Source organism: Argentina anserina, chromosome 6, assembly GCF_933775445.1.
Source record: "Argentina anserina chromosome 6, drPotAnse1.1, whole genome shotgun sequence".
Classification (NCBI taxonomy): domain Eukaryota; kingdom Viridiplantae; phylum Streptophyta; class Magnoliopsida; order Rosales; family Rosaceae; genus Argentina; species Argentina anserina.
The window spans coordinates 30,744,475-30,760,038 of NC_065877.1; the positions used below are offsets into that span (position 1 = coordinate 30,744,475).

Here is a 15,564-nt window from a genome sequence, read left to right on the forward strand (position 1 = left end):
ACCGCCAGGGTTTGATCTAGCAAATCCAGTTTGGAGCTCGCACCGGTAGCAATGACGGTTGGATTTGCTTGCCCAATCAACCTTCCGGTTTCGCTCCATCTGTCGCTCGATCAAATGGCGGAGCCCACAACGTTCTAATTATATTTTTCTGTCAGAAACTCCTCCAATCCTCTTCAAACGGTCACATATTGATCGTCGGAAAGGTGAAGGACGCCGGTGGGGATACCGTGGTGACATAACAAGAAGAGAAGTTCAAGTCAGACTTCAATTTATTGATTTCTGTTGGAATTGAACCAGAAATTAAGAATAAGGATTGGGTTTACCTAGTGAAGGTTGACGAGATCGCCGGAGTCTCAAATCATGGCCGGGATCCTCCAAAGCTCCAAGTCTGTATCTTCTCCGATTTGGGTGAGAAAGGGCTTGTACGAATAATCAATGACCATGATCTGATAGAGGGAGGGGAGGCGAACAAGATAGAGCGGTTGCATGTGTGAATCATGGCCGGATGGCGGCGGCACGGCCTGAGGAAGGTGCGCCTGTTTTTTGGGTTTGTTGGGAGAGTGGAGACGCGAGCAGAAGAAGGTAAGAAGAAAGAAGAAAAGGAGATGGGTCTTGGGCCGGACTCGGGGCTTGGGCCGGACTCGGGTCTTGGACTCTAAATAAAGACAAAATTGAATTACTTAAGCAAATTGTGAATGAGTGTGTAAAAATCGATTTTGCTCGAGCAAATATAAATTGATTTGCTTATAACAAAATTTGCTTCTGACCCTACTATTTGCTTGAGCAAATCCAATTTATGAGTGTGGATGCTCTTAGTAATTAGTCGAAACACGCCATTAAGAGCCTACACAATTAAGTGTCGACACCAAATCATTACGTATGTCGTTTCATTTTTATTTTCTTATATATGACTTTAGCCAACCGAGGATTTACCATACAATGTTTTATATTACAACATTTTTGGCGACTTCCGTTATCCCATGGAGGTTCAAATCATTGGTAAAATGCAATCTTACATTTACATCACACAAATAACTAGTACACTCCAGTCTCTCTTTTTCTTTCTTTGGAACTTTGGTACAATACAATTTTTCTTTTGTTTCCGATAACTTAGTACATCAACACTATACAAAATTACAAATCATGAAGAGCCCCAAAAACTATAAAAAGATATTTAATTTGAACAAAACACTCACCTTTTCAATTTTCCAATATTATTCACTGCACCAAATGAAAAAGAATTCAAATCTCCACCAGAAATTCATCAACCTCTCTCAATCTAGTAATCACATAAGCAAAACCCCAACACACAAACTCAAACCAACCAAAACCAATCTCCCGCCCTTCATCAACCCACTCACTCCATTGTCATCAGCCGTGGCATCCTCCGAACTATCCTCTGACGGCGCGTCAGCAACTTCCTCCGACGGCGCGTCCGCGTCGTCATCTGACGGAGCGTCGGCCTTGGGAGAGGGAGCAGCCTTAGCCTTCTTAGTCTTCACCACCTTATACAGTTCCTTAGGCTGCAACACTTTGTTCACCTTGTAGATCACTAAAGGATCCTGGTCCAGCACAGTTCCGGTGATCTTCGCCGTCACGACCTCGGTTTCCACGGTCACCTCCTCGCCGTCGTTTTGCACCTTGAAGTCGTACTTGTTGCCCTTGTCTGTGGCAAGAGTGTTGATGAGGCCGTTGTTGTCTTTTAGCATCTGAAGGGACTGGTATACCGGAATACCGTGGTACAAAACCAACGCCAGCTTTTGTGGAGCAGTTAGGTTCTTGAACTTGGGAGCGAAGGCGCTGACCACGGCGTCGGTGGGGCAGAAGACGGTTAGTCCTCCGTCGACGTTTGTCTGGAAAGTGGCGTCGGCACCGGTTGAGATCAACAAGTCAGAGAAGGCTTTGCAGCCTTGCTTGGCTAGGATGGAGGTTAGGTTCACGTCGCTTGGACCGGCAGTTGGCGCCTCTGCTTCGGCTGAAGTTAGGACCTGATAGAAGAAGGTATATGTAATTATGTATAATTGTATCACTGTAAACTTACGTATATGTACTTCCGATGGATTAAGGAATCAAATGAAATTGAGTCATTGAACTAATTCTAATAACAAGTAATTAGTGATATCAAAAGCATGGTTTACCATTGCACGCATGAAGTTAATTGATGTTTCTATTTGGCTTGTTTAACACTGTAAATGTAAATTTTTTTATGAGAATGGTAAATGTGAATTATAACGGTATAAAAGTTGAAAAAGGTTCTAGTATAATCTAGTGTCGGTGGACCTAATTTATTAACACCTAAATCACAGTAAAGAATCTACCATGCTCAATGATTTTTTGGTAGACTTTAATCATTTAAGTGAATAAAAATTATTGTATTCATCAATTAGCTGTACTTTTGTCTAGTGGCCAAATTAGATGTAATGCATTTAGATTTCTATATTTCTTGAGATCAAACACGAATCAAATTGTCAGATTTATAACAAGAAACCTAAATTCAATAAAAAAACCCAGTTAATTAATTTTATGATAAGGTTCTAATTAACTTGGTGATTCTAATTAGAAATGATGCCCTAATTGTGTGTATATTTACCTGACTGATTTGGAGGACGGAGATATTGTATGGGATCTCCTGCACAGATTTCTCGTAAAAGGAGTTGAGCTTCCCGTCGTTGTCTTCAGTACCAAACCCAACTTTACCGCCCTTGAGGTTAGTGATGTTCACGTAGCCGGAGGTCCCGTCGGCCGTGCCTGTGGACTGGAACATACTGGCAGTCAAGGTGGAGCCGCCGGTGAGCTGGTGGAGCTTCTTGGCGCCGAAGTAATCCACCAGGACGTGGAGGGAAAGCACATTCTTGAGGGTAGGAATGGAGAAGTGCTTGGCGAGGATGGCGTCCATGGCGGCATTGTCAATAGCGAGAACGGTGATTGTCTGGCGGCGGTTGATCTCGGCGGCGAGGTGGGTGAGTGTGAGGTAGTGGTTGAAGGTGGAGAGGGAGGGGTGCTTGGCGAGAATGCGGGTGATGTTGTGTGCTTGGGAGGTGGAGGAGAGTAGGAGGAGGAGGACGGCGGAGAGGGAGAGGGCTAGGGTGGAGGTGAGGGGCGGTGGTGGTGCCATATTTGGAAATCTAGGGGGTTATGGTAAGGTGGGAGGGAGTAGAAAGAGGAAGGAGATGTGGGGGGTTTTATCACTTTTATGTGATGAGTGATGAGTGGTAGTGGTACTTCACAAGTATATGTTCCCTCAAAGTATATGACAGGTTGGTTTAGGTAGAGATGAGGCAATGATGGTATATAATATAGTGATGGGGTCTTGGGGTAATGGAGAGATACAGTAGTGAATTTAGGGAGTATCTTTGTGCACCACATTTTATTCTTAATTACTTTGGCAAAGATCAAAAGCTAGCTAGTCATGTGCTAAACATCTTATTTACTTGGGATAATTGGAATGTGAATGTGGGTGATATTGATTGATTGGTCTTCTTCACTAATTTTCATGAATCAAAGTTTTTTTTCACTTTATTTTTAACTAAAGTTTTTATTGTTACAATTAACAGTAAATAGACTACACCAAACAAGAATAAATATGCGGTGTTACTATTAAAATGTGAGGTTTAAGCATCCTTACGATGAACAAAATTCTATCGGTTCAACTTCAAAACAGCTACAAGGAAAATTTAGAGGAAGAGTATTACAGATCTTGTTATTTGTTAAGTAACATTTTTTCTCAACCAAATGGCATTACTACAAGTTTCTCTCATCGATTAGATTACAAAGCTTTTCAACAATGAATTACTGATTTTGAGACAAGACTTACTTGTTTTCGAATTTTATATGTGTTGATAGATGTTAGAGGTATAATTAATGTTGATAATTTTAGATATATATGAGGGAAATATTGACAGAAATAAAGATAGATGACTGTAATATAACGGTACCTTAAATCGATTGAGTTGTAAACACCAAGTGGTCCACAAGACTTGTCACCAATATCACCTATAGAATGTGCACTCTTTTATTGTGTCAAATATATGTTTGCTCCTAAGAGGAGCAATGATTGAGTTTCGAAGCTGTAAATGATGCATAATAGCTTAAATATTCAATGAGAGATAGGGACACATGATCTAGCAAAACCCTTCATAAAAGAAAATGAAAAAAAAATAAACAAGCAAGATACATAGACTATTTCGCCAACACATCCTTTATTGCCTCAAAAGGACAAGCTAATTTGGGTTAGTTGATACTTTCCTAAGGATCAATTATCTTCGAGATTTAGGAGACTCCTGCTAGCTCGCAATGGATGACAGAAGATCAAATGGGATGTCATAATCCTAGAGGCACATCAACTTATAATTAAAACACAAATGTAAGAACGAACTTCTTCATGGAGTCAGATGAAATAGCAACATCGATCATTATTCTTCATTCTCATGCATGAGTGGATTAAATTAAGCTACAGGAACGACCCAGATTAGCAAAAGAACAAAAATGAGCTGAGAGGGGTTTGGTATATGACATAAACATGTGTCGGCAGCAGTGCTCCTCCAGAAAGCCAGACTGGTTTGAACTTTGAACAAACTGATTATGCTTATTAAGGCCTACATGGACAGCGATGGATGGTGATCCCCCTTAAGAAAATTACAAATATAAAACATTTTCAATCAAAATATGATGGTTGGAATTTTGTTTTCAAACTTTCTCTCCATTTATTTAAGTCCAGGATAAGTTTCGAGCTGTTAACTATTGAATTCAAACATGCACGTTAAATCCGATTTAGTTTTCTTCACATATATATTCTTCGAGCTACTGTGTATATGTTTCAGTGTCGGTTTCTCTTTTGGTGATCCTCGTGATTAACTTGATCATCACTGTGCTGCTTTATAATTCATCGAATATAGGAGTAACATGTGGGTGAATGAAGTTCTCACTGGCTAGTGAAAGTTGTCAGCTGCAGATTTTGTGTGTATGAAGTTTTTAGAGCAACTAGGAAAAGAGTGGTGGCTTTGCTTGTATAGAAGGGTAAGTATTAAGTTATACGTATGTAGGACCTGTTAGTACGTACTACTAATTAGTGATGGAATAATTAATTAACTAGTGCATGCAGTCGATCTTCTTCACTATCGATATCGATCGTTTTCGTTGTTTGAAATGTTCTCTGAAATATTTTCGGTCGTGCACAGCAGGTAGCAGCATATATTCAAAATAAGTAAAAAGAAAAAAACATTTTGCGAAACATACCCGCGATTGAGACACAAATATTTGTTGATTTCCTTCATAAGCCACGGTCACTACAAACCAAAAGGAAAAAGGGATAGCCTCTCCTTTTCTTTATCTTGTCCAATCCATTAGGCCATTAGGGCAAAACAACATAACTCAACCATCAACTATTCTTTTTGCGAATCAAATCATTAATCAGAGCAGCGAAGGAGATATTGTAAATTAACTACCAAATAGGCAAATATATATCATAGTTAAGTTTTGGGTGCTGGCACCCGGCCCTACAAACTGCTATTACTCTTCATATAGTTTTGTAATTTCAAATCGGGACCATTCACCTCATTTTCAGGCTCCCAGTTAGTGTTTCTCGACTCCATTAATAATGTTGTATAATATATAATTGATCGAGGAATAAAAGTTATAATAAAATACTGGTCGATTCTCACAGTTTTATAAACTCGACAATTTATTCTTTCAAATTTCAATTTTAACTGATCACTCTTTATACTTTTCAAATTCGAGCAATTTGGTCATTTCGTCATATTTCCATCCAATTTGGGTGTTAAGTTCATCCAATTTGTGTTTGCCTAAAAAACAACTTAACACTCAAATTGGATGGAAAGATGATGGAACGATCAGATTGCTCGAATTTGAAAAGTATAAAGAGTTAACAGTCGAAATTGAAACTTAAAGGAATAAACTATCGAGTTTGTAATAGTTTAAGGAGTGACTAGTATTTTGTTCTAAAAGTTATTATATAACATGTTAATGAGAACCATTGAAAATGCTGAATGTCAAATAAGAACTATTAGGGTTTGATGATGAATGAAAAGATCAATGATGAAGTTTTACATATTTAATTTGTACTTTGTAGGATGTATGAAGGAAAATATTGTAATTTTTCTTGTAAGACTATCATTGATTGAAATTTAATTTGTTTTGGCATGCTGGTGAGGGAAAATAGTTCCTAGGACGATAAGGCTCGTTCCGGAGTCTTACTCTTATTTGTGCAAAATAACGACCCCGACAAGTGATCGATCTTACTCTGAAATGTAAGAAAATGCATATTGGATATAAAGCCACCCAAAACCCTAGAGAAGACGGACCTATATACCTCGGCCACCGGCTTGCTAGCTGTCTGGTTCCAAAAGCCAGTCAGGGCAACTGATCCCTATACCGTGGATAATGGACCAACGAGCCTCTTTATTTAGGGCGTCTGTCCACAATGGATCGATGGATTACAAAGATAACTTGGTCTCTAAGAATGAGCCAATTAGAGTTTCATGACTCCAAAGACTCCGTTCAATTCCAACAAGCAATTGCATGATTCTTTCCAATCTCCATTTTGGGCGGGAAAACTTCAGTACAACTCTTTGGACCTGCCCTAGCCTCTTATTATATAGGAAAAATATATAAGTATATAAGCTTCCATCGCAACAGAGACTAGTTCTTCATTTGGAAGCCGTATAACAGAAGATGTCAAGTGAGTCGAGTCTAAATTTGATTTGCTTACAGCTATATCTTTTTATTCAGATGATTACTGGTGAACTGGCGATCGATTTTGCATTCAGGCTGAATCCAAACCAGGCATTTTCACCATGTATTTCTGAAAACTCAGATTACTTAATTTGTTTGCCAACAGAAACTAATTCCTATTATCATCTTCTTATTATATATGCATTCTTGTCAAATAAAACAGGAATGTATCATCTACGATCTTGTGATGGAGCTGATGCCATCAAGTTTACAGTTACTACTGCCAGTCTCAACTCTCAAAGTAAAGAGTCAATTTTCTTTTTCTATTATCCTACAAGTGATTTAAGCCGACTTCATTAATATCACTCGGGTCCTGAGAACTGCAGGAAAAGCCACATCTGTTAGTAATGGAAGATGATGGCGATACCCAATTAAATGGGATGCTCTTTGACAAACCGTGAAGACTGCATAGCTAGCTTGTGGAAGTTAGATCGAGTATGCATGTTGAATGAAGCTTCTTCTGGACATTTCTTAATTTTCAAATTAGATGAGATGCTCGATCGGGAGAAAAAAAAAACTCAAAAAAGGATACATAGTCATAGACTACATAGTCACAGTAGAGAAGAAAAAAAAAACAAGAAATACTTGGTTCTTGACTTGTATGGTTTTAAAAAAATTAAGGTCAATTAGTGCCCATTCTGGGTTTAAGGTAGGGATATCAATATTACCCATCGGTTAAGATATTAGAAGGTATTTGACCATAATGAGGCTGTGAAATAGATAAAAACGGGCAACGGGTATGAGAATCTTCTATATTCGAAGTATGGAATCGGGTAATGAGCGGAGATGATATCTGATCATCATTCCCACCCAATAAGAATAAAATATATATTATATATGTTTTAATATTAATTAATAAATAAATATTAATGTAAATAAAAATATTTCTTACGGTTATTATTCTATTTTAAACTAGACTTCTATTTGTTTAAGTTGAATTAATGTAAAAAAGTAATTTTATTATGATATTTTATTTTCATTTTAAATTTTACATTTTTTTATACTTCATTTGAATTTTCATATAATAAAAAATATATATTATTGACGGGTATTGAGGAGAGTATAGAAAATTGATCCCCAATAAGATTAAGATGAGTACGGGAAATATCCATTACTTTATAACGGGAACTAGAATAGGTACGAGGACGTAATTAAAAATGGGTATGGATATGGTATTTCGATCCCCTCATGGCCTCACCGTCGATGCCCATTGTAATCCCTAGGTTAAGGAGCCACACTAAAACCTTCAGACCTAAGGTCCCAACAAGCCATCGATATCAAACCTCCATTAATATCATCAAGGCATCAAAGCTGCTGTCTTTCACCACAAACCTCAATCTTGGACTTCAATAAATTATGGTACACCCAAAATTACAGTGTGGAAACAAATGCAATGTCTAATTCAGGTCACTGCAGATGCGTTTGGATCCTCGGACATTTCTCTATTTGGCTACACAGTAAAACTGATAGAGCAGCCAAGATGCTTGGTCATTGTTAAAGTACTACTCTTTCCTCCAAATAACATAAGTACATTTCCCATTGAATCATTGATGAAAACAACTAATGAAGAAGAAATAAGAGCTCTACTACCGTATGAAAAATGAAAATCCAATATGATAAAAAAACAGACAAAAATAAGAAGTTTCTCAGTTTCTGTATCTTAATCTCTCACTCAATTAGCTACATTGTACTATGCACTATAGTACACAACTATATCCTCTTCCCTTTCCTCCTTACAATCACACATTAAATTACCACAAGAATTCACCATCTTTTGAGCAAGTAAAAATCACCTACCTTGACTTCACCGACGCTCCGCCGCCAGAACCACCGCGCTTCTCGCCTCCAACTCCCATTTGATGTTGATACCCGCCTGACCCGTACACGTGTCCCTGATGATGACCCATCATCCCCATCCCGCCATAACCCCCATTAAACGCGCCTCCTCCTCCTCCTCCGCCGCTAGTCCCGGAGCTCAACCCGCCCCCGCTTCCCCCTCCTCCAGCGGCCGAGCCTCCGCCGCCGGAGTTACCGCCGTCCTTGTCGCGTCCGGTGGGGCCGACGGCGCCTTTCTCGCCCTCCATCTCGCGGTACTTCTGGAGATAGATCTTGAGGGGCTCGACGTACTCCTCGAACCCTAGAGTGGTCATGGCCCACAGGAGATCGTCGCCGTTGATGGTCTTGCGCTTCTCGCGCTGGCACTTGTCAGAGGCCTCGCCGGTGACGAAGCTGATGAACTCAGAGACGCACTCCTGCACGGTCTCCTTCGCGTCCTTGGAGATCTTGGCGTTCGCCGGCAATGCTTTCTTCATGATGCGGCTCACGTTCGCGATCGGGAGGAACCGGTCCTGCTCACGCGCCGACAGCTCCCCGCCATGCGAGTGGCCGTTGTGCCCGCCGGAGTCGTTGTCCGAGTCGGCCATCGGAGAGTGGTGGTTGTTCCGGGTTATTCGGAGGAGCTGCTGCGTTGAAGATGGAGGAGACTTTTGTTGGGGTCCGTTTGATCCGATGGGTATTAATGCCAAGGCGGGACACGTGGCGGAGAGTGATCCGTTTGTATGACGATAAGTGTTGGCTGACGTGGCGTTTTGGGCGGTGTTGGATGAGGTGTGGGGTAGGAGATATGGACGGTTGAGGAATTGACACGTGATGTATTGTCTGTTTGGAATCTTTTGGCGGCAGCTAAGGCTGAAGCCGAGCTGACTACGTTAGACTATACAGTTAAATTTTGTTTGGCACCAGCTGAATATTTTGTTCATGGAGAAGAAAAATTAAGATTTCTCACACATGTTTATTCACAATTGTAATGCTCTAAAATATCTACTAATAACATCACATTATAGGGCCGCTAATGATTTTTTTTTACCAATAGGGCCTCTAATGATAATGATATATGATTTAGAGGTGCTTTGCCATTTTTAAAATTCGACATAATAGTATCTTCTATTTGACACTAAAAAAAATACGAGGACTCCTCTCAAAAGAAAAATCACGAGTATTAAAAAGTAAAAACTTGAATTTAAAGACCATCCTTCTCATGCTTCATGCTTGCAAGGTTATTTAGTTAGGACTGCATTGCTACTTGCTAGAGTTAGGAAGTCCATAATTAGATGAGTTAGTTAGATCTTCTAGTTAGTTCTCTTCTTCTGGCCTATTAGGCTCCCCATAACGATGATTAATATATCATCTACTTACTTCCAAACCTATTTTGAATTGATGAATGATTACATACATAACTGACTATAGCAGGTTGGCAAGGAATTAAGAAGGAAAACTTCATTCAACAACCAAGAAAAAAATTAAGAGTTGCTAGGCATGCTAGCATTCTTCACAAGTCTAATCTCCATTCCTTGAGGGAGGCAATATCTGCCAATATGGATAAGCTGCAATATGGGCTGCAAGAATCTATTTTAGGCATTTACTATGGGCCCAAAAGTCTAATGGCAAAATTTATTGCTAGCTCCTGTCATCATCTCAGAGATTTCCAGCTATCCAACTTAATTGTGTAAAACCTATGAGTGACAGACAAAGAAATAAGATCTCTGCAAACTGAAACGCCAGCAGCTATGATTCTCCATTGACAAAGAAAGAAGTTACAGTCTCAAGGGAGTTGTTGGGTAAGTCATTGTTTGCGGTGTGTCTCATGTGGTAAACTAAATTGACTCTAGGCTGCTTAGGATACAATACTAGTTGCAAATTGCAGGATTGGTTAGCACAGAAATGAACCAAACTGATCTCGCTGAAAAGATGAAATCTTGAGAGGCTATGATGTGAATTAGTTCGTTGTGTATGATCAAGGAGTCAAGGATCAGTATATGGTTGATTTGATGTAGTAAAAGGTGTAATCTTGAAGCCTGAATTGTCTTCCAGAATCCACATAAGTGAGGAAACAGATCCAAATAGCTAGAGAGCAAAAAGATGTTGAACAGAAAAACCAAAACCAAAACCAAAACCAAAAGTGAAAATTCCATCAAAAATCAAATATATGTTTATTGACTTTCAAGCTTTTGATACTTAAATTAATGTGCATTATGAGAAAAGAGAAAGGGAGCAAATAGTACAAGTGCTTTAGTAGGTATCCAAAGTTAGTCATAAGCACAAAGTAACAAATAAGAACAGAAGCATGTACTACTACTCTATAACATCAGCAACCAAATCCAGGAGGATCAAAAACTCAAAATATGGTGAACTGTGAAAGGGGGCTAGCTAACTCGTTGATTAAGCTTCAATCTCAAATCTTGAACACTTAATTGAGCCCATGGATATGTCAATTTCAATCATATTTTCTTCCTCATTGATCTCAGCTAAGAACTCAAATAGAGTATGCTGTTGGAAAATGGCCTTCTGTGACAAACCTGACATTTTTTGTGGCAGACTAAAGATGGACTCTTCTTCCTTGTCATGGCCAACATAATATCCACCGGGGAGGGATATTTCGATAAGGCTTTCCTCGTCGGATATTGAACCGTCTGAGCAATCCGGACTCCGATCCACATTGTCTTCAAATGGCCAGTCTAGTACTTCAGAATCCTCACTAGATGATAACTCATCAAGGCATGCACTTTCTGCTACCAAATCTGGTGTTGAACTTTGTGGTGCCATCAAGTATCTGGGAGCCTCATTATTCGTACTTGCTTTTAGAACATCCTTCTCTTGTGCAGCAGCACTTTCATTATCAGATTTAGAAGTAATTCTTTCTTCAACTAATTTCTCAAGCAGAACAGGTTTTTGCTCGGAACATGTGAAAAAAAGAGAAGACAGTATCACTGCTATAGATGTTAGGAAAATGGAGTAGAACCCAAACCCCAATATCAAAGCCACCAATATAAACAATGGAACAAGAACCACAATCAATGGTGGTGGGAATCTGAAGAACCACAGAGGAGTAGCCATTTGATCTTCAAATATGTTTTTCAACTCCATGAAGAACCACTAAAGCCTAATTAGCAAGAAGGAAAAACAATTCAGCTAAATTTGAGAGAGCAAAGTTTTCCCTATATGATTGAACAAAAAAATATAATGCAGAAAGCTGACAGATTGGCCTTTTAAACACCACCAAAATAAGCAAAATGAAGGATCTAAGATTAGAGACTTTTTCAGAAACAAGGTCTATGAGTATATAGGAATTCAAAACCAGAAAGCATAGAGCACATTAAGCTCTATGAAAAAGGGTATGAAGTAGTAGAGGAAGGAAACCAGTATGAATCTAAGCTGTAGTGTGCTTTGAGATTTGAGGAGCAGGTCTTACCTAATTAACTAGTCTGCAAAGAGGAAGCCAAGCGAGCAGAAGAATATATATTCTATATTTTCTTACTAGTATATATAAACTGAAGAGCTGGTACTGAAAGGGTTGGTTCTCTCTTCAGAGAGACTCACAGTTCCCAAATGCCCATTAATCCTAAACAACTGGGTTTCTATTTTCTAATATCAACAAATACAAATCAGGTTGGTCTTACTCTGCAACTGATTCTCTTGAAAAACCCAAAACCCTCCACCCTAGTTCCCCTGTATTTGTTGGTTATAGTTTGAAAAGCTTGGAAATTAGGGAAACCCATGTGCCACCCATCTGAACTCACACATGGCACTTCTCATCCAACTTCAATGCAACATGAAAAACAAAGAGAGGAATAAAAATTTCAAAGCAATTGGACCATGAACAGTGAAATTGACTATAATATTTTTGTTTTCCCATTACTTGTCTTCAACTCCAACAAGGGTTTTTTTTTTTCAGAAAATGTACCTGAAGCTTCATCAAAGATGGATAGTCCCCCTTTAGCTCATTTCTCATCACAGAAGCTTGCTTTTCTTCATGGATCATCCAAGGAAACTCAATTCCAAAAGACCAAGTTTTCTGCAGGAACCAACTTGCTTTGACACTTGTCTTAGACTACCTGGCCTTGCAGACCAATCAACCAAAATCATTTCTTTTGCAGCAATTTATAGGAAGAGCGGTAGTCAAAGAAGACCTAATTCAGTAGTAATTTTTCAAACTTCAAACATGCATCCAATATGGTATCTTCAGCCACAAATCAAAGATCAGCTAACATGCATTCTGCAGAAAACCTATGCATAGCTGTTTCAGTTTGGAATTATAAGCAGTCAGAGAGACAAAAGCAACCAGGCATGGTCACTTATTCATCCCAAAAGAAAAGAGAAAAACTGAAAGTGGTAACTGTATTTCCTGCATTTCTACTTTGTTTTAGCAAGACCAATTGAATACTTAGGATATCACTTTTAATTACTGCGAGATCTTTTGAGATAAATAGTGGTTGAAGAAAGAAGTTGTCTTCGTGAGCTTCGGCAATCAATGATGCTCCGACAGCTCGTCCGACCTTGTCAATAACTCATTTTGGCGATGGAGTAGTCACTACTCACTAGAACATAAAATACATATATAACACCATCAAATCAATTCAAGCTTGTTTTGTAGCAGTAATTAACTTTCGTCTTAAGAAAAAATTAACTTTGGTCTTAAAATTCACTCTTCTCATCTACACATGCTCAACTTGTTGGTAACAGATGGAGGTAGCTAGGAAAAGATGATGCCAACTTATAAATCATCATTGTGAAATGAAAAGATACAATGAAACATCATAGAGATGATGACATTGTGGTGAGTGGTGAGTAATGGTTCCATCTTTAAATGGATTGTTAATCGTGGTTAGTGTTTATGGGTTGCTTAACTAATGATGATATTCTTCAAGTATGCTTCAACATATGGGGCCTTCTGTAGCTATATCCATCTTTTCCATACTCTTTACCAACTACACAATCATCATCTGCTGCTTTCTCGCTTAGCCTTATTAATCATCTTTCTTAATGAAAATCGTTTTTCAGTAAACTCCAAATTAATGTATGTGGTTGGCTTACTCTTCGGTTAATTTTATATATGCCATGAAATCATGTCGAGGGTTTGAAGACTTCGATTCTATTGATTCAAAGCAATTTTGTGTCCAAAATTCATGCTACTCGAAAAGAAGCCATGAATAATTAATACGATATGGCATATATACCAACATTCAGATAGATAAATGACAAAGGCATATGTGAATAACCTGGCTGGGAGTAAAAGTACGACAAACTGAGTGAGATAACTAATTCATAACTCACTTTCAAAAAAAACTAATTCATAACTCAACCATACGTATGCATCATGCATGCATACAAGTATACATGGGCGAAACTAAGAATGGATAATAGGTAGGGCTGGTTTAAGGCATAAAAAAAAATTTGATAGAAAAATAAATATCTAAAGAATATGTTGTAATTAAAGAAAAATAGTGAAAAAATTGAGGAGATAATAGAAATAAATATAGATTTAATAATATAAATAGTAGACAAAACGGTAAAGTAAAAGAATAGAGAAAAAAATGAAAAATTGTTCCGGAAGAATTACTATTCTACATTTGTGTGTGTCTTAGCCTAATAGGTTTCCTGTTAGGAGATAGATTAGCATCTCCGTAATAGATTAGGACTCCGAATCCTACAAGATTGTGGTTTTGTAATGCCTATATATAGGCCCCCATATCATTCAATAATACACAATTATTTCATCCTGAAACACGTTATCAACATTTTGCCCTAAAACCCTGAACTTTTAGAGCCCTAGAATTTTTTTTTCTTCTCTTCTCCTCCGCCGGCCTCCGGCATCTCCTCGCCGGCGCACTTCCTACTCGCCGCCGCTGCAGCCCCCTGCACGCTGCCCCTGCAACATCCCCGCACGTAGCCCTGCACGCAGCCCTCCCCGCAGCCCCTGCAGCCCCGCATCCCCGCATGGTCTCCTTCGCATTCGCTCCGCAAAAACATCTTTTTACCCAGCAAGACCCCGCATCAAAGCATTCAAAATTGCTCCTCCTGCATATCTACGCAAGAAACGCGAACTGCACAAGCAAACTCTTCGCTCAAGAGAAGCTACTCCCGTCTTCTCTACCCTTTTGGGCCTATGGCCTGCCGAGCACAATAGGCCTTTGGGCTTCATACTATATTTTCTTTTCCTTTTTCCTATTTCATTATTTAAATGTTCATTGGCACATTTTTATTTCTAACGATATTTCACGTGCTCGTATAGGTAAAATCATTGCTCGTCGTACTATGGTGATGACATTCATGCTGAGATGGACGATACTTTTGTCATCTACATACGATTTCGATCGTATCCTCCCAAGATTTTTATGTCATCGGACGAAGATCGAAAAGGAATTCATCAAGCAACTTCATGCATGACAATCAATTTGCAGAGCAATTTAATTATATGCGGTCTATTTGGTAGACCAACAAGTATGTTTTTCTTAAAATTGCTGGTTTTGAACATATATATATAAATTATCGGGCGCTATTAGCCTTTTTAATGTCTTCTTTTCTAGCCTTCTTATTATGCCGATGAGACCAAAGAGGGATATGATTCCCCTCTTGGTCGACGTTTTTCGTGTGACGGTCCTGAGGGAGTCACGTTATTACTTAAAGGGAAGAAATCGATTTCGTGTGGTTGTCTGAGTACACCGCTATTTTGGGTGCGATCATGAGTATCGCCGTTTGCATCGATTATTTTGTGGCCATATACATCACAACCATTCTAATTCCGGTTACATACTTGAATAGTTTTGATTATTCGAAACCTATACAACCCTCGTTTGTTATGGATGCATCGCCATCGCGACTGTTATTTGAATGTTTGAGTTTTCTTAAACTCATGTCTATAAACGATAATCTCAAGGTCTACGTACTCATTTATTTGAGTTGAAATTCATTATTCTGAAGCAACACTATTTGCTGACAAAAAATCCCAAAAATAACACATTCTATGGGACAGACTTA

At 38.9% G+C, this 15,564-nt stretch overlaps 3 protein-coding genes across 3 annotated transcripts; all 3 read right to left on the reverse strand.

The window, feature by feature from the left end:
* Positions 1-1,036: 1,036 nt before the first annotated feature.
* LOC126797619 (fasciclin-like arabinogalactan protein 2) lies at positions 1,037-3,249 on the reverse strand. Its single transcript, XM_050524286.1, has 2 exons — positions 2,591-3,249; positions 1,037-1,988 (listed from the first exon to the last, which is right to left on the reverse strand). The coding sequence occupies exons 1-2, from the start codon at positions 3,113-3,115 to the stop codon at positions 1,287-1,289; spliced, it is 1,227 nt and encodes a 408-aa protein (XP_050380243.1). The 5' UTR covers positions 3,116-3,249; the 3' UTR covers positions 1,037-1,286.
* Positions 3,250-8,328: 5,079 nt separating this feature from the next.
* On the reverse strand, positions 8,329-9,246 carry LOC126798908 (nuclear transcription factor Y subunit B-3-like). The gene has a single exon (XM_050525993.1). It carries the CDS (start codon positions 9,171-9,173, stop codon positions 8,544-8,546), a length of 630 nt encoding a protein of 209 aa, XP_050381950.1. The 5' UTR covers positions 9,174-9,246; the 3' UTR covers positions 8,329-8,543.
* Positions 9,247-10,723: 1,477 nt separating this feature from the next.
* On the reverse strand, positions 10,724-12,961 carry LOC126798907 (uncharacterized). The gene is made up of 2 exons (XM_050525992.1): positions 12,491-12,961; positions 10,724-11,689 (listed from the first exon to the last, which is right to left on the reverse strand). Exon 2 carries the CDS (start codon positions 11,671-11,673, stop codon positions 10,969-10,971), a length of 705 nt encoding a protein of 234 aa, XP_050381949.1. The 5' UTR covers positions 11,674-11,689; positions 12,491-12,961; the 3' UTR covers positions 10,724-10,968.
* Between the last annotated feature and the right edge of the window lie 2,603 nt (positions 12,962-15,564).